Source organism: Anneissia japonica, unplaced genomic scaffold (genome assembly GCF_011630105.1).
Source record: "Anneissia japonica isolate Jap-2015-1 unplaced genomic scaffold, ASM1163010v1 scaffold287754_len4335492_cov202, whole genome shotgun sequence".
Lineage (NCBI taxonomy): Eukaryota > Metazoa > Echinodermata > Crinoidea > Comatulida > Comatulidae > Anneissia > Anneissia japonica.
The window spans coordinates 1630995-1652593 of NW_022705543.1; the positions used below are offsets into that span (position 1 = coordinate 1630995).

The 21599-nt window shown below is 33.8% G+C and overlaps 1 protein-coding gene across 8 annotated transcripts in view; it reads right to left on the bottom strand.

The window, feature by feature from the left end:
* Positions 1–21599, bottom strand: part of LOC117105807 (tubulin polyglutamylase TTLL5-like) — a 134444-nt gene that overhangs the window by 71993 nt on the left and 40852 nt on the right. For 6 of the 8 annotated variants that reach the window (XM_033247090.1, XM_033247094.1, XM_033247093.1 and 3 more), the window contains 6 exons: positions 17920–17982; positions 16847–16927; positions 16384–16553; positions 16198–16230; positions 14004–14487; positions 2586–2706 (listed from right to left, as the gene is read on the bottom strand). In XM_033247090.1, coding sequence (XP_033102981.1) covers positions 2586–2706; positions 14004–14487; positions 16198–16230; positions 16384–16553; positions 16847–16927; positions 17920–17982 — 952 coding nt within the window. The remainder of the gene's footprint in view (positions 1–2585; positions 2707–14003; positions 14488–16197; positions 16231–16383; positions 16554–16846; positions 16928–17919; positions 17983–21599) is intronic. The other 2 variants (XM_033247092.1, XM_033247091.1) reach the window with 2 other exon arrangements.

A 21599-nucleotide genomic window follows, 5' to 3' on the forward strand; every position in this document is an offset into this window, starting at 1 on the left:
GGCAAGACATGAAACTTTTTGTAAAAAATATATATCAGTGGAGATCCAGGATTTCTTTGCCAGGGAGGAGTAAATGAGTGTCAATGGAGGACAAATGGTCCAAAGGAAGAACCTATGGTCCAGGGAAGGCAAGAGGGCGGTGTTCCCTTACAAATTTTTGGGGCCAAGGACCCCTCCAAGCTCTGAAGTTTTAGCCACCTTAACTTCTTATCTAAATTATTTCACACTCCATTAGAGATTGATTGGCAGCTGTCAGTGGGAATATGAGAGAGGATCTGGGGGAGTGCTCTTTTTGCCATCACAAAATTGAAACAGAACTACTACATGACTAGAATGGTTATGTACTAAGTACATGTGCTATGTTATTGTATTTGGAGTAGGTCCTTTGCACTATAATTTAATGCTTGTCATCTAAACCTTAAACAAAATTTTCATAATTACTATTAACATTAGCCATTAGAAAAAATGTGTCTGCATATGTGTACATATGGGGTCTAATTTGTGGACACAAGTTAGCAGGCTACAAAAAAGAATGATTACTGATATTAAACATAATTTACAGCAGTATTAAACATTGCTTACAAACAAGGAGAATTGTATTGTCACATGATAAAGTTAAGAGACAGGGATACAATCAAATGAGTGAATGGATAAGTGAATGAAAGATAATGATTGTGTGAGTAAATGGAATGAGCAATTGAATGAATGAATGGACACAATATTGAGTGAATGATGATGAATCAATAAATAATTAAGTGAATGAATGAATGAATGAATGGACAAATTATTGAGCGAGTAAGCAAATGAATGAATGAATTTGTAAACACATTATTCAGTAATCGAATGAATAAATAAATGAATGAATGAATTAATTAATGAATCATAGAACAAAACAACCTGTCACATAAGAACAAGAGATATTTATCCAAACCCACAATTAGCTAAATTGCTGCAGGTTCTAAGAAACCAAGGTACAATAATTAGTCTGATGTGATTGACCTCAGCACTTAAAGTGACAGTCTTTGATATTAATTCTTGTTAGAAATACTGCATAACATAATACAATATAATACTATGTAATGACCATTACTTTTATGATAACTACACACGTGTGTGTATCTTATAGAAGCTACAGGTAGCATCACATCTACACTATTGATATGCATTAGAGATCTGGGCGCATCTCAAATCATGACACAAAACAGTGGGACTGGCACTTTAAAAACATGAGCCCGGTGTTATACTACCCAAATCATTCAATCTACCTCCACATCCTATTAATATCAAAACTAAACACACAATACCGATTTCCTCCGATTGTATTTGCAAAACAAGGACAGTGCGTACGATGCTAATGACCTTTAGGCATCCAAGGGAAGTGTACAGAGCACTGTAACAACCCAGCACTAAATAAAATATCTATGATCATAAACCACATCCTGACGATGAGTACCAGGAAGCTAAGAATGGGTGCTATGTACACAGATTTTCTTTTGGTATTGTTTCTCGTGTGAATCTGTAGTGTCATTTGGAGTCGATGAGTCACAGGGTCCTCTGCGTAATATTGCGAGTGAAATTTTATATAACATAAACAATTTTATTATTGCAAGCACTATTATCCGATAAATTATACAGTAACATTTTTTCACAGGACAGCATACCCTTTGCTCTCATTTGAGTAGTCATCTCCACTCCAGTTACAAATGATGACAATTGCCATAAAAAAAGTACACCTCATTTTTATGAGCAATATCAAATTAAATTTTAATACTTTGAGTAATAATTTTTATATAATATTAATGATTTTAAAATTATAATCATTATTGTCTCATAAGTTGTACATTAACTGTACATTGAGGCATTATTGGCATGTCCCTTTGCTCTTAAGAGTATAGTAGTCCATCTTCACTCCAATACAGTAACAAATCATGAAATTTACATAACAAAAATTATACTTCAGTATTATGAGTGATATTATGAGTAATATTTTTATATAACATTAAGGATTTCTTAAAACCATATTAATACAGGGTGACCCTTAATGCATATCCTAGGTCGGCTGATATTCAGGAAATATTCTTAATATTTAGTCATATATTCTTATATTCCTATATATATTAAATAATGTTTTATCAGTAAGTCCCTTTTTGAGGCTTAGGGAGTGGAGTTGTTTTTAGTTTTGTTTTTTAATCCTGCTATATAGGATTTGAACGCAGGATCCTGGTATTAGCAAGCAAGCATCTCATCTACCAAACTATTCAACTCCACTTCATTTTAAAAATTACAATTTAAACTATCATCCCTTTAGTTGTACTGGAACTGGTCATTTGGACATGAATTGCATTTCCCTTTGATCTCATATGACAGTCCATTTCCATCCCAGTACAGAAACAAATTATGAAAATGTGCATAAAGAATGGTATACCACAGTACTATGAGCTATATCAAATTCAAGTAGAGTTAGATTGTAGATTAAATTACATCAATATGTAGTACCATTATATATGTACATCGTAAACTCATATTTTACCACACTATATTTTAATTATAACATGCATAAAGTGTCAAGTGACATTTATACGTACCATTTGATCGTCATTTTGCGATGAGCTGTCAAAGCGTTCTGGCGGCCTGCTTGTTTCCCGCTGCAACCTCTGTTGCACTCTAGTCAGGTACGTGGCAAAGGCTTGTCTGGCCTGTAACTTACTACAAAACAAAAAGTTGAAAGGAAAACGTAAACAAATCGCTAAATTTACATGTGTCTAGGGGCATGATGCCCTACAAAAAAAAAAAAAAAAAATTGTTAAATAACATCAATGCAGAGCAGAATATTTTTTGCTTACTTTTTTTAATTGTAGAATTGTTTGATTATTCTTTGCTATTTTTACCACATTATATTTTAATATATTTAGAACATTTAACAAATTTAATAGACAAAATGTTAAATGTACAAAAAAATATATATAATGCTGTCATATTTAATAAATCTAAAATTTCATATGAAAGAAAAATACATTATTCTGTTTGTATTCAATGGTTACAAAAAATAAGGCTATTACTGACTGTATAATAAATATCCAAGAAAGTTATATATTACTTTGTATGGGAATGGTGGTTAAACTAGAGAGGGCAGTAGTAAAGCAAAATTCAAAGGGATTTAGGAATTTTACTTTTTAACAATTATTTGTTACAGTAATTCCTTAATAGTATATTATTACAATTCACCTTAATTAATTTCATCTAGTTTTTAGGATAAAGAATTATTCCACCACATTTAATTACAATTAATTAATGAATTATGAGCCTGTACTTACTAATATAGCCAATAAATACCTGTACATTAAAAATAGGTAATATGTAAAGATCAACTGTGGTAAAACTTTGTTGGAAATTAATCAGAAAACATAATAGGCACATATTCAGACCAGTGGGATACAGTACTACTACTAATCGTCAATCATTTATAGCAATTGGGACAATATATTTCATGCAAGAGCCCAAAACAAAACATGGAATTCTTAAAGATTTGAACACAGGACCTGGGATTTGAAGGAGAGCACCTGAACAACAAATCCACATCCAAAATTAAGCCAGGTCTAGAACGATTACATCAGGAAAAACAAGGGTTTTTTTTGGACTAATAATTCAACTAAAAATAGAACCAGATTTCTTGTTTATAGATGTCATTTAACAGCATGAATACTGACTCTGGTTTTCATACAGTGGTTTAAGAGTATTTTATTATTAAAGTTAAACCACACATCACTCACATCACCACTACCACATATCTATTGGGATTCATCCTTAAACCTCATTTTTATCTTCAATAAACTTGTGGCAAGACTTCCTCATTTGGTACGGAATATTATTGCGTGGGAACGGATGGTGCAGCAGTTGCCATTTAGGTCTTCAACCATAAGGATGGGGGTTCAAATCCCACTGGTAACTCTCTTAATTGTGTCCTTGGGCAAAACACTATCTACATATGTCTTGGTTCACTCAGAAGTATAAATTGGTACCTGGATGAATGTGAATGTTCTATGTTGATTATATTAGGCTGGCCAATGTCAAACATTCATGCATGACTGAAAGCTTCTCAGATTTTCAGACTGGAGAAGGTTCCACCTTGTATAGTTTTTAGACTTACTACAGTTACTGCCAATGGCTTTAGATATGGAAAGTTCTATATAAATGCCAATTATTGAATTCACATTTTGGCAGAGTTATGAGGACACAGTATTTGTTGACAAATCACAATCAACAAACTGTATCTATGCATAAGGAGGGCTGGGAGTAGGGTGTACGCAACATAGACCCATCGTCAGCAAATATATAATGGACCTACAGTATAATCATATCCTTGAAATTTGGCCACTAACAATACATAGAACAATTTCCATAATGTTGTGTCAACAGTGGAATAGTTTTTCCCACCCCCACCCAAAGTAAGCTTAGCTCATTGAAATTACTGGACCTAAAACATATCACTTCAATTCAGGAACATGTAGATTCCAAGGTGAACCCTCAAAGAAAAAGCAATAATAATCATCATTAACAGAGTAGACAATACCTTCAAACTTTATGATTCAGGTATTAATTATACATTCTGTAAATGTGCCTTTTACTAATCCCACTTTCTGATTTAGGCTTACCCTTTTTTTAAAAGATTACATAAACTAAAATGTCATAGAGCAACTAGGATAGGCTATGAACTATGATCTTTTTTGAGAAATCTGAATGTTTAAGTTTGATATACTGATAGCGAAACTGTTAACATAATATGGGGGAAATGTCACCTGTTGCTAATAGTACGAAAAGCTTCTGAGAAATGCATCGAAACGCATCACGATAACTAAAATCCATACAAGCCACATCCCCCAGCATCACAAACGCAATAATAACCACATCCTGATGACCAAGCATCAGCCCATTATCCATTTATCTTTAATGCCCCATGGCACAATTTTAATATAATATAAAAAAAATTCAATATTTCTTAAGGATGCTGTATATCAAGTTCAGGTAATAGTATAACCATGTAAATTTATTATTATTTTTTTTAATTTCTTCACATCCAACAGCAAGTATACTTGCCACATACAGAATGGGAATGATGCTAAAACTAAGTCTCTTTATGAGGCTTAGGGAGTGGAGTCATTTTTGTCATGAGACAAATTCCTGCTCTGACAGGAATTCAACCTAGGACCCTGGGATTAGAAGGCAAGCACCTCAACCACTGAGCTATTCAACTCCAATCCAGTAGAATGCGGTATAATTAATAACATTTAAGATGTTTTAACGTAAGGATTTAACATAGGTAGAAGTTGAATTATAACATACAGACACAGATACCTTTATTGTCATAAAGTACAATTATGAAATTTTCCTTTCATATTACAAATCTAGTATAAAAATAAATATAAATATATAATACATACAATGACATATAATTGTCACTTCAAAGAATAATATCATTTCCATAGTGCCATAGTCACCCACTGCCATTGTCATCATCACCAAAACATCATCAACATCACTACCATCATCCTCATACTCATTATCATCATAAACATCAATACCATCACCATCATAATTACCACCATCAACAATATCACTACCATCTTACATTATCATCATAATCACCATACCATCATCAACATCACTACTATCATATATCATTACCATCCTCACCACCACAATCACCATCATCATCAAAAACATTACTACCATCATAATCATCATCATGCACATTTTAACCATCATAATTACCATTCTAATAACACTACAGCCACTATCACCACAATTATCACCTTTACCACAATCATCATTTCCTCTTGTATAGCACATACAAAGTGAAAGTCATTTATGACATTTTTAAAGGGACAATCTCTACCCTTTAAAAAGGCACCTTTAATTTCTGCATCCTCAGGATTGATAAGAACATTATGGTACAGTATCCCATGAGTGTTTCTACAACATTATAGCAGTGAATCAGAACCCTTCAGAGACTCAAAGTTGGAATGGATATGATTTGTAAAAGTAATGAAAACTTGGAAACAGAGAATAGTAGGGTTATAGGACACATTGGGAATTAACTAGCAAAAATTGCTATACAAACAAGACACAAAACAGATAGATGTACTGTACTTTTATACAAGAAAATCTGTTACCTATTTGGAAAGTAATATTTTATATTCACTAAATTACTATAAGACTTTAACTAAAAGAAAATGACGGTGTGAAAATTAATTATACTCCAAATTTTGCTGTTTCTTTTTTGGACAAGTAATACATTTTCTCAAAGGTGGAGGAAGGGGGTGAATGAAGGACTAAAAAATTGGTTGAGAGAGGAAAAAGAGAGTTAGAAAGCAGAGCATCATAACATACATTGAGTTGACATCTATTGCACCAATAAGTTGGTATTCAGTGGCATATCATTCCTTTAAATTAAATTTATATTTAAGTTTCTATATATAGATATTTTATGTATCTTTTTGTTTTACTTTTGGTAGTTTTTTTTTTCTGATTTTCCTCTCTTTTCTTGTTCATGTGATCCCCTAGTGAGATCAGTACTACATCACTGAAAGTGTTATCATGTTAAAGGCAAAATAAATAAATCTAGAATTTTGAAAAGGGGGGTGGTGAACAGAAATATTACTGTACATCCGCAGTGTGCAAAACTAGGGATGGTTAGGACTGTACCATAAATTGGTTGGTAACACCTAAAGTAACTTACTTTGCCATTTATTTTCATTAATTTACTTGTTATTAGTATTATTTTCTTTACATTTGAACAAAATAGGAGGTGCTCAGGCACCCTGAAACCCCACTGGTCACTTAACTGGTATGAATAGGTACCAAAAGTAGTAAAATATAAAATCAGCAGCATCTAACAAATATGTGAGTGCAGTGTGTACGGTAATTTCGGTTTCCCCATGTTCATATTTTAATCAGTGCGTTCTAGAATGTCATTACTACGCATAGAGGAAATAGCTAGAGAAATGTTAGCAAAGGATAAGATCTTAGAAGAATTTCCTGAATAGGGAAATTCGATCATTGCCTTTGGGAAAAAATGCTTCTTAATTGAAAGTGATTATAATATTTATATTGTATGCAAATGGTTCGATATTTAAATGATAATAAATATCTAACAGTGTTGGTCTTACTTCAAAGCTTATGTTAAATTGTTTGTATAACTTTACATTTTAGTGTAAATGATGATGGAAACAGGTATAGTGGTTGCCTTTAAGGATCACAAACGCAATGTCAGAGGTTCGAAGCCCACACTCTGAATATTCACTTCTGTCATATTTACATTCCTCTCTTTACCCGAGAGTATAAACAGATACCTGGATACAAACGTTCTATGTTAAATGTATTTGGGTATGAATAAATACAGAAGACATGGAATATGAATATTCATGATGACTATTCATGCCTATTTTAGAATATGAATTTAACATATTAAATATATACCTGGATGCAAATTTTCTATGTTAAATGTGCTTGGATATGAAAAAATACTGAAGACAAGGAATATGAATATTAATGATGATTAGGAATATGAATATTCATACCTGTCTTAGAGTATGAATTTAACATATAAATCAGATACTTGGAATCAAATGTTCTTTGTTATGTACTTGGAAATGAATACATATGCAAGACTAGGAATATGAATATTCATGAGCAGAGATATAAATATTCATGCCTTTTTTGGAATATGAATTTAATATGCAAAGACCAGGAATATGAATATTTATGCTTGAATTGGATTATGAATATTATTAATGCAAGACCACGATTGAGAATATTTATGTGTAATGAAAAGTAAAAATATTCATGCTCGACCAGAAACATGAATATTTAGGCTGAATATGAATATTCATATTTAGAAATATTGTACTCCTCAGGGAATTTATTATGTTAACCCAATATAATTACTGTGTTACATGACCTGGATAATGTGCCCTATGCTTCCACTTAATATTTATATTTCCTTCCCAGAAACTTAAACATAAAGATAAACATCTGCATACATGATAAACAGAGGCGGCAAACACAGAAGGACTATCACACAGAAAGATTATCACAACACTGGTTCTGTGTAAAGAACATTAAAATTGAAAAAAAACCAAAAAAACAAAACCAAAAACAATTACTGTATATGAATAAAATGCAAATTATTATATTTAAAAATATTAAACAGTCAAATTTCAATGAAGAGAATTCCATAATGCTGGCATACAAAAAAAAAAAAAAAACAATTATAAGAATATTGAAAATGCAAATTATTATAATTAAAATTGTTAAACTGTCAAATTTCAATGAAAGAGAATTCCATAATGCTGGTATACAATTTAATAATCAAAATGACATTTAATTTTGAAAGTGCAAATGGTATATAAAATTTGGTACTCTCTCCTTTATTAATTTTATCATAATATTCTGTTCCTATTTAGAAAACAGCAGTCATAGCCTAAGTTGATTCTTCCTTTAATATTTCAAAAAATTATTATTATTCTTTCACTGAACTTCACATAATGCTCATTGTCATGTGGAAAAAAAAACATTTAAGCAAAACTTAGAAAAAGAATGTGGTACACCTTCAATAGTATTAGTAGTGTATTGCAAATGTAGATTTCAAACCGACCACGCAAATTCTAGTAATTATTTTTAGAATTAAAGGGAGAAAGACCAGTAACATTGTAAGTTTAACATAGCCAGATGAGAGTTGCCAAGAAATCCTACAAGACCGACGACATTGGCACAAAAGTAGCTTTTCTAATTGGGGGAACTTCTTAAATCTATTTATTTCAAGCTAAAATTATAATCTTCCTGTCATGCTATGACAGGCAATGTAACTGCATATTATGCTATTTAATAGTGTAACCGAGGGCCCAATGGAACACACTGTGGTTTTCCTTCATCTAAGTTTATTAGGCAATTGGACAGTTATGCAGAAACACAAACCACAATCATGTTACTTATAAACAAGGGCACACATTTTGCATGTAGAATATGAACTTGTATATGAAGTGTTTACATTTGTTTTTTATTTATATATAAAGACGGAATTAGGTATCAAAAGAAAATACTTTAATTATTTTCTCATAATTTATATGTACATTATATTCCAGAGTACTGCTCAATTTACCACAAAAGATGGTGCTGCAATGTGGCTTACTGTGGTCTCCAATTTCCTAGCTATTTATTCTAATTAAGACCAATGAGGTTTTTTTCAATTGATTTTATTTTACAGATGTCTATTCCACGCTATGGTCTGAGAACTGAATTGCTTATAACTGTATTTAAAGTCAGAAATAGGGTAATCCAAGGCATAGATCACTTTTTCCTATTCTTTTAGTACATGAGTCAAAACCCTATGTTTCCCGTTCATACCATATGCTACAAATGAGAGATGTAGAATTAAATTGTGGTAACTTTATTATATTATATGACCGAATAAGGACAATTTTTGGCATTAATGTATTCTTCTTTTTTGTGGTGTTGTTAATTCTTATCTGTGTACACCTGTTTGTTCTATATACACACATGGTGAGATATGAGAACTGACTTGCGGGATTATTTAAATGCAGAATAAGGTTGGTATGATTGTTGTCAAAGTTAAGCCTTGTCCACACTTATCAAATTTTATTTGACAAAAACTTGTGACATGCCTAAATACGGTCATGTGACATCACATCATGAACATATGTAGGCACATCATGACTATATATGGGCATACATCAGATTTTTGCCAAAGAAAATTTTGTAGTCTCAGGACAGATCCTCACGAATGACTCAAGGGGATGTGGTTTTGGAGACGAACAAAAGGAGCAAAATGCAAAAAAAAAAAACCCTGATCATCTTTGTCATTGTCATTGTCTCTTTCTCATCACTGTCCCTGTCCTTGTCCCGGGTTTTACCGCCTCCGCCGTAATTGTCATCTTCGCTGTCGACTATCACACGTACACTAACAAGTTGGAGCCAATCGTAATTAGCAACAGGTAATTTTTTTTTAAACAATGGCTTTATCAAAATAACAGGTGGTTTTATATTAAATGTAAAGCTAAAGAAGCTTAACAAAGAATTTAGATGTAATTGAAAATCATCATCAAGTATTTATGTTATAAACTAATAGATCTGATAATTATTTTTACTAATTATAATAAATATCAATAGAAAGAGAAAATAGAGAAATTAAATAAAGATGTTTTTGGCCAAATGCAAGTTTGGATCGCAATTACTGCGTAAACTGATGGATATAAATATTTCATGAGTAAATCTGTGATCATTTATTTCAAATTAAAAAATTATGGATTCCTTAAATTAAATATGTTATCATGTATCCTCAACTTAATATCTTCATTTAAATTATGAATTAAATCAATTAAATAGGTCAAATGCTGTATCATCATTGAATAGCAATTATCCCGATAAGGACCCTTTAATTCGCAGAGGAAAATTCGCATAGGAAAGTGTTAAAATATCCTAAAACAATATCAACAGAAAAGTATACAGAATAACAAAATGAACTGCATGCAGGAGTATAACGCCTCCTATGAGTTTGCAGGAGTGTCCCAGAAATTGACAGTCACTTGCAAACCTGTGAATAAGCAATAGTTTTTTACAAACTAACCCATCTCCCATAATTAACAATGATTGCATGTTTTTTACTTAATGGGTTTGCACACAACGAAATACAATCAAAATATGTTAATAAAGCTAATATTAACCCAGATTTCTCTAAAGTGACTTCTCCCAACTTGAGACCTGACCGCAATTGACAAACTTAAAGTTAGATATTTAGGATATTTTGGACACTGTTAAAATCTTTGAATACTTTATCTGTTCATATTCACCTAAGCCTCTATCTTACCATTGTGCCTATGACATTTTTGTCGTCATACCTTCTGATTCAAGATTTGATTCCCAAGTGGTAATCAATTTCCCACAGATTGTAAATTGAACTAAAACGGCACAAAGCTCTTTAAATCCTGCATTGACCACTTGCCGAACAAGGCTTCCTCGAACCTGTCACCTGACCAGCAGTGGGGATTCTACGGCAGTGCAGAAAATCAGCAGTGATGACTTGACAAATTACATGCATGTTGCGTGATTCACAAGTGCACGTGGTAAAGAACGATGAAGTCTTATGCAGAGCTGCATGAGCAATTTAAGGACCTGGGGCTGGCTATATCAAATTTGCTTTTGCTATATAAAAAAAATCTTTAATTCAAAGATATTGCTTGAATCAGATTTAAATTCATGCCAAGCAAAATATTTGTTTACATTTTTTCATTACTGTATTTTAGATGACAATATACAGTTCTTATGGTGACAGTTTATGTCCTGAAAATATTGAAAACATTGAGTGTACTAGGCCCCTATAAAACAACATTATAAAGATTACTTTATAAATTTGACAATGTACCAGTTTTGACAAAACAGTTAACAAAAAAAATCACTTCTTGAATATTTTGGGTTGTTTGTAATGATCATAAACAAGAAATGTTTGCATCACAATGATATACAGTGCATGAATAGTCTCCCACTTATATCCCTGTTTGAAAATTACGTAAATCCTTTTAACTATTGCACATGCGCAAGACAAACACTTGAGTTCCATATCTGCTTCCCACAAAATAGCATTTACGCATGCATCAAGAAATATTGTGAGCTATGACAATGCTAAAATGACTTTATATATAAACTTAAGTACTTTATTAGGACAACCTTAAACTTCTTATAAGTTAAGTTTGATGAATCCCAACCCTATCTCCAGAGGATTCTTATCAATGGTCAGAAAGATTAACTATTTTCAACGCTTTTTCGCATTTAAAGATAAGTCGAACATATATTGCATGTTTTTATATATGAAAAAAAAAATGGGATTTGTGTTTTCTATGATTACAAGTATTATTTTGGTTGCTGTGTTCGTCACTTCTTTTGTGGCTGTTGTTCTCAACATGTTTCCTTGACAGGAGAATTATTGACTTTTGAAATGGATGTTGTGTAGATAAATGTTGATTTCTATAGCATATAAATGCTAGGTACCATGTACTGGGGATACATTCTTAGGTGGAGAGAAACAACATGTATACAGTTCTTTGCCGTTGACACAAACAAGTAATCCTTGTGTGTCTTTGGACATACATGGAAGCTAGAGTGATCTCTCACTCTCAATTTTTCTGACTGCCAATGTTTATTAAGCTTTAGCAATAAACATTGGCAATAACATTGCTATGCCACATATATATTAAGTCTGAACTACCAACTTTCTTTGGCTGGTGTCACATAATTCTGTGACTGAAACAATGCTACCTTTCACAAAAAATAAATTTCATCTGTAAAGTAAAACATGGGAGATTTTATGATCTTTAAGACCAGTTTGATTTATATAGGCTCTACTACTAGTTTTCAAGTATGAAAAGCTCTTCTTCAGGAGGAAGGAAAGATATATGGCGAGTCGAATGGCCGAGCGGTTAGCAGGGGTGCAGCAACCTACAGCCATAATATTGGCGCTGGTTCTAACGGCACGCTCTCCTATGGTTCTGTTGGTAGAACAAGTCTTCTTGGATAAGGAATGTAAACCGTAGGCCCATTGTAATTACTACTTGGTACTTGGTGGTTATCCTCTTGAATACTACACTTGGAAGTCTGACAAAGAGGCCTTGGGGGAGTGGCTTAGTTTGAGATATGGTACAGTACTTGGTGGTTATCCTCTTAAATACTCCACTTGGAAATGGTATACAATGGCTCGTGTGCACTATAAAAATCCCAGTACATCATTCGAGATGAGTAGGGGGATACCCTGGTGTAATGGTACAGACAGCCCCTCTGGTGGACGACGAGATTTGCTGGTACCGGGTTACCGGGTAGCACAGACACGAAGGGACCCTTAGGGGCTTAGAAATTCATATCAAGTAGTATATCAAGCACCCTGAGCGTCTGATTTGATGAATACAGCGCTATATAAAACTAAATATTATTATTTTAATTAATATTACTATTATAAAAAGAGAAAGACAAGATGAAAGAGGAAAAAGGAATGAGAGGGGAGGGTGGTAATCAGCTTGGCTATTTGAAAAACTGCAAAATCTACATGAACTGACAATTTCAGAAAAGCATTCATGGCAGCTCATGAAAGAATAGATGCTTAGATAAAGCATACTGAATAGGTGCACATAGTCAAAATGGTCAAACGTACTCAGATCAGCAGATAAACCTTAAACTACAACTTCCTATGTTTCATAGGCCTATTTAAACAAAATCAAAATTAACCTTTCTGGGGAGGAAGCCAGCACCTTATCATGGATGTTCATGTGACTTAATGGAATCATCAAATAACACTATACATATGGAACAAATTTGTGGCATGGACGTGTAAAGGGGGTACAACGGAGGCCTCAAGGTTTTTGCGAATTTAATACGGTGGCCTTTGTAGTGTCCACTAAGGTTTCAACTTAAAAAGAAACATGATGTGATTATTTTTAGATTAGATATCTTGGATCCTTTCAAGTGAACAGAAACTGGTATAGGAGAGTGAGGTTTGTGGTCCATAACGCATTAAAATAGGCCAACTATAAAAAGGCATATACTTTAGTAGGTTTGCGGTATTTGTACATTGTCGTGCCATTAAGGTTACAGAAATTTACTTTATCCTAGGTATATCTGAGGAATTCAGGTAATGAAAACAACTGATACTGAATTCACACACACTGGTTGAATTCATAGATCGAGTACAGTACTACAATAAAACAGACTTTAAGTTTGAATAGGAAAATGAGGACTATTGTTAGGGAGACGGTTTGTACTTGGCGCACTAGGCCGGAATGTTCTATTTTAGTCGAAGGGGTGTTCTGTTATGGGAACAAAGGCAATTAGTCGAATTATCCAGGTGAATTAGTAATCACGAAAAATAAACTTTATCATGCCTCAACATAATAAAAAAAACCAAAGTAAAAGGTAAAAAGCACTTTGTTAAATAGTATACACACCTCAAATCACCTCCCATCTTTACCAGCTCCGGTATGTTAACAGACTCTCTGATGTCTTTCTTGGTTGGTCGATGAGGCTCTTTCCTCATTGGTTGGTTCTCATTTTGAGTAGGTTCTGGATTCTGCACCCGGACAACAGGAGGTTTTCCACCACCTGGGTCCGCAAGACGTTGATAATGACTGCTACCCTGATTACTGTCGGTGCCTTGTTTAGAGCTCTGCGATGTGGCCTGGCTGGAATACGTAATGTTATTATGCTTGGTACTCTGAGACTGTGTAGAGGCCTGACTGATGCTAGATACACTGCCCTGACTGATGTTAGAAGCACTGCTTTGGCTGTTGCTTCTGCCTTGCTTTAACTGTCCCTTATGTGTGCCTGGTTCTTCAGAAGGCTTATTGTTGGATATCTGTAGCCGGCCTTGGCTAAGTGTTTCCCTAGTAAATGGGGTGGTTGCAGTTGCCTTGGACGGGCTATTGGAAGCAGCTGTAAATTTTATTCAATGATAAACACAAAATTATTATTAATGACAGTATTTGTGAAGAAACATGTTATAATGCAATATAAAAATATTAAAGTATTTAGAAACAGGCATTGCCTGTTTAATAATAATTTTTAAAACCCCACCGTAACACTTGCATAATTTATTACACAAGCTTTCAAAAAGCCGGGTATCGGGTATCTTCATCAGGTGCACCTGATTAAGCCATTAGCGAAGTAAAATTATTGTCATCACTATCGTTATTGCGGCGTCAACATTATTATACTCTTCTTCCGTATCATCAGTTTCTTATCATCATAGTCATTTTCATGATCACTATCATCATTAACAACATCATCATCATCATCATCATCATCATCACAGTGGGACAGTGGTTGAGGTGCCCATCTTGTAATCCCAGGTCCAGGGTTCATTCCTGGCAAAACGTCAATATTTTTTTTAAAGAAAAAAAAAACGCTTTACCTCCTACCACTTAACAATATCATAGGACAGCTCAAATTTTCTCCATATCAGTGAGTGGATAGGATTACATCCAGGGCCTATTTTGCTAGGGTCTAATTTCGCAAACGATTCTAAAACTTAGCATATATTCAACACAATTAACACCATCACAGAGTATTAATGCGTTTATTAGCAAGAGAGTGAAAGAGAAATATATTTTAAAAGTAGCAATTATTGAATGAGGTCACTATATAATAAGATGGTAGTAGAAACACATTTCTGAGCCCTGCAGCAAGCAGATGTAAATGCAAAATAAGCTTCAACATTATTAATAAATACTTGGAAAAAGAAAGTAAGATCCAGTAACAGAGTAAGCTAAGATCCCATGAGTCATATATCAGAAAAGTTGCAAGTTATCCAACTGTTAGCTTTTGAGTAATAACATGCTACCTGGCTTTACTGCATTTGCCAGGGGCATGGCATACAACTGTAGCTTGCTACCTGACTTACTGCTTTTGCCAGGGGCATGGCGTACAGTAGCTTGCTACCTGGCTACAACATTAGCTTGCCACCTGGCTACAACACTAGCTTGCTACTTGGCTTTACTGTTTACCTGGTGCATAGGAGCTTGCTACCTGGCTACAACATTAGCTTGCTACTTTGCTTATTACTGTATTTACTAGGGGCATGGCGTACAACAGTAGCTTGCTACCTGGACTACTGCATTTACCAGGGCATTGTATACACCAGTAGCAATCTACCTGGCCTACTGCTTTTACCAGGGCATTGTATTATACACCAGTAGCATGCTACCTGGCTTACTGCAAGTAACAGAGGGATGGCGTACAACAGCTTGCTACTGGCTTACTGCATTTATCAGGGGCATGGCAGGTAACAGTAGGTTTAGAGTGGGGGTGGTACCACCACTGGACAGTAGCACACTAACTGGCTTGATGCGTTTTTAGGGATGGAGCATACCAACAATAGCATACTAACTGCCTTGATGCATTCCCAGGGATGGAGAATACAACAGTAGCAAGCTATGTAGTTTACTGTATTTCCTAGGTAGTCTGGTTGTTTCATTGATGTACAGGGAAAAAGTCATGATGGGGATACTTGCACAGGGCCCATAATAAGTTCCCCACAGCACTTTAAATAGATAGACTGCAGATAGAATTGAATATGACGATTCCCAGCTGTTATGAAAATTAACAAAATCAAATGTTAGAAAATTGTTATTAGTAATGTTATACCTGATGATGAAGCTTCTCGTTTATTTTCTTGCACTAAAAAGACAATTAAAAATAAGATAGGCTATCAGGACCTGACTATGTGCATCAAAATCTACAGTGTATCAAACTGTACACAGACAGGCATTTGAAGGTGTTCACGAAAAATACAGCAACTTTTCTGGAGTGTGGAGAGTGAATGAAACTTACGGCTTGTGGGCGGAGTTGATGTACCGGATGCATACTTCTTACGGATCTTCAGTCGGATTTTTCTTCGATCCTCAGAGTTATCACCAGGTTTAAGTTTGCGAAGGATTTGGGCTAAGTGTTCATCAAGTTCACGTTGAGCCATTTCTTGAAGCAATTGTTGAGATGTTTTTCTAAAAAACAAAAATAAAAAACAGGTGTGATAAATATTTAAAAACTCTTACATACATTTGAGAAAAGTCAATTTGTTAAATTAATCCAAATACCCATACAAAAATAAAAAGTGCAAGGGGTGAAAAAAATACACTCAAAATTACAGATAGAAAGTAATTACAAATTTATTTTATTGAAATAAGTGTTTTAAGCAAAAAAGTAAAAATGTGAAATGAATTTCTGTGTATGTTTGGCAGAGAAAGTTGTAGAAAATATTGTGAATGTGTTTTAAAACTTAGGTACCGGTACTTACTTTGACTTTGCCATGGTTGCAGCTCCGGCACCATGGCCCAGTGTTGAGCGTGCTCTGTGCGAATCAGTGTCACTAGGCAGACTAAACCAATAGAAGTAAATTTATAGGACAGTGATTCAACAGTGCAATGTGAAGTGAACAAAGGAATTGTGAAGGGTATGTTGAAATAGGGGTTCAGCTAGGCTTAATTTGCAAGGTTTGGGAACCATTGGTAATGTAGGGGTGACTGTAAGGTTGGGATCAATTGACATAGGGTTCCATTGGTAGGTCATGGGTTACACTGGTACGGTTAAAGGTTCCATTGGTACTGTAGGGACACCATTTTTAATGTAGGGATTCCACTGGAAATATAAAGTGTCCATTAGTGAGGTAGTGGGTTTATTATTAAGGTGTTACCTCCCTCTTCCACCCATAGAGTATAAAATAATTACACTGTCATATCTAATACACACAAGAAATATTAGCGATTTCTAAGATACACAAGGAAGAAAACCTTCAAACAATTCTGAATCACCAATTTATATCCCATTAATAACAATTTTCTTTTCAAAAGCAGAAAAAAAAATTGACGAGTGCTTACACAATCCAAGCCTCTTTCAAACTAATCTTATTTTATTTAAAATTCACATGCATCTGTCATGCATGTTTCTTGAGAGGTTTACTGAATCAATCAATCACTCCACTTCTAAATCTCTAAAGAATGCTTATTTTCTTCAAAAGATTTTTTTTTTCACAGAACGTTATCGTAAGCCAATATATCTCACGATATTGGGGATGAGGAGGAGGGGCTTATGGACCGTGAGAGGGCGATTGCCAGCTAGTCAAAGGTGATGATTAGCTTGGAAGAGAATCAGAGGTTCTAACAGCAGCAAGTGTGGCAATGAATTTTGAGCCCACATATACAGTAATTCTTCTATGCCTTTTTAAAATAAAAACATCCTGAGAAAACTACCTTGTCATTAGCCATCATGCTATGTGTTACTTCTAGGTGTGTCCACTGATTGCTAGATTGTGAATAATAAGCTTGACTATCACACAATAGGACTGCAAATTTAATTCAACTTTGAACTCACCTTTCTGCATACAGCTTACGATGTAACAACTCATTGTTCGTAGTCCTAGATTCAAGTAGAAATCTGTAAGAAAAAATATAAAACTACATCAATGGTTTCAAAGAGACAGTGTGACAGCATTTTTAGATCTACCGTAAATAAAGAAATGCTTATTGCTAACTTAAAGTTGATGAATAGATGAAAACTACTGCAGCAACTTTTTATACAAATCTTGTTTTGCAATCGATGAGGTATCCCAATCCATTGAGCACCTAAAACGCAATTTATATAAATGCAATGTTGTGTTTGTGTATACACGACAACTTCCTGGGCCTCTGCTAAAGTGGCAGACATTATCAAATGTCAAAGACTGTCTGGCGATATAGCATATGTTTCAATCTTATTACACAAAGCAATAGCAATAATCAGCAATGATTTTTTAGAATCACCGGGAGAGGGTGTATAGTATAAAGTTGTTTGGGTGCCTCTGGCAATGACATGCCCCAAACTCATCAATGTTTGGTGTTAGTGTACAATAGAAAATACAAAATATGGATTAAAATAACAGAATAATGTTGTGTTGTGTATTTAAAAATCACTAAAAAGTGGGAAGAAAGTACTTTAACCTCCAACCTTGCTGTGTCATTGATTTTGTAAGTCACAAAGTAAAATATTAAATATGAATACAAAGCAATGAATGTATATTGATGCACTTTAAAGTAATGTTTTGTAAATGTTTTGTTATGTCTTTAAGTTATTGTATTGGGAAGGTACTATCGCTGGACACATGGTGAGCTGTGGCGGAACAGCAGAAACCCTGGCATCAGGCCAATGTCAAGGTTAATTTGTCACCATATACAAACAACCACAAACATTTCTTTTTCTCTTTTTTTATATTAAAATAAAACTAATGATTGAAATTCTAAAAATAATTGAGAATTAAGATAAAAAATAATTTTAACATTGCACAAACAGAAGGATAATCAATACGGCCATTCCAAGGCAACACAACATAACAAAAAACAAACAAGAGTTGATTTGCTATGGGACGGCCGAAAATGTTAGTCTTTTCTTTGGTAGAAGGCATGATTTATATAAATAGTGTGGCATATAATGTTATGGTGTAGTATATAGTGTTATTGGATTTCCATGATAATTTTAGATATTATATAATAGGTCAATAAAATTATTTATTAATAAAGAAAATCAATCCACCTCTGGGAATATTTTAATCATGGTGTTACATTTTTGTCATAGCTTGTTTTATCTGATCCCTGGCAGGTTTCCTTATGTTTAACTATCATGCAAGGTTTCTAACTTCCATTCTATTATCAGCTAATGTGTAAAATTACAGAGCTTTTTGCAATTGTCCAAAAGTTTCAAACATTTTATTGGGTATGTCCCATGGTTAAATATCTATTTATGTATTTCCTGGCTCAAAGGGTATGAAGGAAGAAGTTCTCAAGACATGAAATTAGAGAATAAAAAAGAAAAGGCAAAAAAGAGGGAAGTGTAAGAAGGAAAAAACAAAAGAAAAAAAAAGCCCAAGGAAGAACAGGAGAAAATAAAAACTAAAATATTTTAAAAATGTGAAAAAAAGAAAAAGAAAAAATATAAAAAAGAAAAGAAAGAAGGACAAAATGTGAATTCAACAGGTACTGCAAATCATTATACAGTAGATACTGCTAATATATATGAAAAATTTTCTTTTTTATCAAACCAAACCCGATGAATATTTTTCAACTAGTTATTAATATATATTCAATACTTCAATCCAGTGGCGGATCCAGGGGGGTTCAAGGGGTTCGGACGAACCCCCCCTCTGTGAAGAAACATAAAAAAAAAAAAAATGGGTCCTGCTTACAAAAGGCATGCTAACCTACCAAGGCATAGGTTGGAAGATCAGACAAACTAGGCTTAGCCCAATTAGTTTTTAATTAAATAAATTATACGCACTGTTTTTGGTTCACCCTCGTAATAATTTATGTACGAAAGTGCGTTCTTCAGGCTTATCGATCCATGGAAGAAAGGCTACATATCTAACTATTCAATGTTGTTGGAATATAATAATATATTGCCTGTCTTTAATTTTTTCCCTCTATGATAGGCCTAAAGAATGAGATAAAATTACCTGACCTTTTTTCAAGAGAGAAAACCTTGAATTTTGAAGAACTTAAAGGTTATTAAAAGATTCCTCAGAAGTCGGGAAAGCTCATTTCCGGCCATCTAGGAATCAAAATTTCATTTTGGGGTTTTTTGGAAACATTTTGAAGCCCCCTCCCTCTTTTTAAACCTGGATCTACCCCTGCAATCCATTACATCTCAATTAAATAAAAAATATATATTTATTATCATTAACGATAATCTCAATATTCTAATTGTATATATTGAGTACAGTAGTTTCTTTTCAAGTCTAGTTTATGTTTCTAATATTAAATCAGCATACAAACTTCCTCTCTCTGAGGATGAGGGGGTGGGTGCTTACATTAAAAAAGATTAATTTGTTTGCCTGAGTCATTTTTACAAATTTGTTTCCTAAAATCATCAGAAAGACTTTGTATTCTCATAAAATAATTCAACTGTAACTTTAAATTTAAACACCTTTAAAGCAGTTGTTCACAGGGTCTACCTTTGGAGTCATCCCAAGCCCCAACTTATCTTCACATCAATGCTCACCAGCCAGCCCTTTGCATGTTTCTTGAATAAGGAGTTGCGAAGTACTATAGCATTGTACTGTTTCCGTATCAGATACTTGAATTGCATCATGATTTTTAAGTGATTGATTGATCCCTTGTCAATAGATATATATGTAACAATTTAACTCCCACAATAGAAGATACATGTTCAACAGCTTTCATTCTCAATTTTATTCTATAATCACCATAGATGAATTATTGAGATCAAAAGACTGTAAAAAAGGCACATGCAAATTAAGCAATGCTTCAAGTACTAGTCCGAACATAAGATAACCTATTTCTAAAAGTTAATATTTACTATGTAATAACAAGTTATGAGAAAGTTTTTAAAAATCACCAAAATCCATTTTTTAAACTGAAAATCAAAGATATAATCAAACGTAAATTTTTAAAAATGTTTTTTTTTTCAAATCCAACAAGCAAGTGTCTCAAATATATTACAGGACAGACTGATGCTCTATAAGGTTTTGTTTTGAGGCTTATATAGTAGAGTTGTTTTTAGCTGTGAGAAAAATTCCTGGCATATTTACAACCCTAGTACAGGGAGGCAACCAACAAACTATAATACCACTCTAATTGCAGTGCAATGTAACATCTACCGGTAAATAATTTTAGGGAGTAAACAATGAAAACATTTAATGGTATAAATTGCTAATAGATCATGTACTTGATACATACAGGGGAGAGCTCTACAACAACATAAAATTATAGCAGTGTCACAACGCAACCCACTTAACGTGCAAACCCAGGATTAACGCTAATCTATAGCCATAGAATGTGATTGATTAGTTTCCCGTCTTCACTTCTCGTTATCGAGTTTGCCAAAAAAGCATGATAGTCAATGCCGTGCTGGGTGTATCATTCTTGACTACTTGATAAGCATTTCCTAGGTAGGCCTGTTCGCTACCTGATCCCGCGACATTTGACATGTTTTCAAGCAGCTACTTTCATCAACTGTCATGGATACATATTTAGTTGCCATGGAAAATTCAAATGATGATGAAA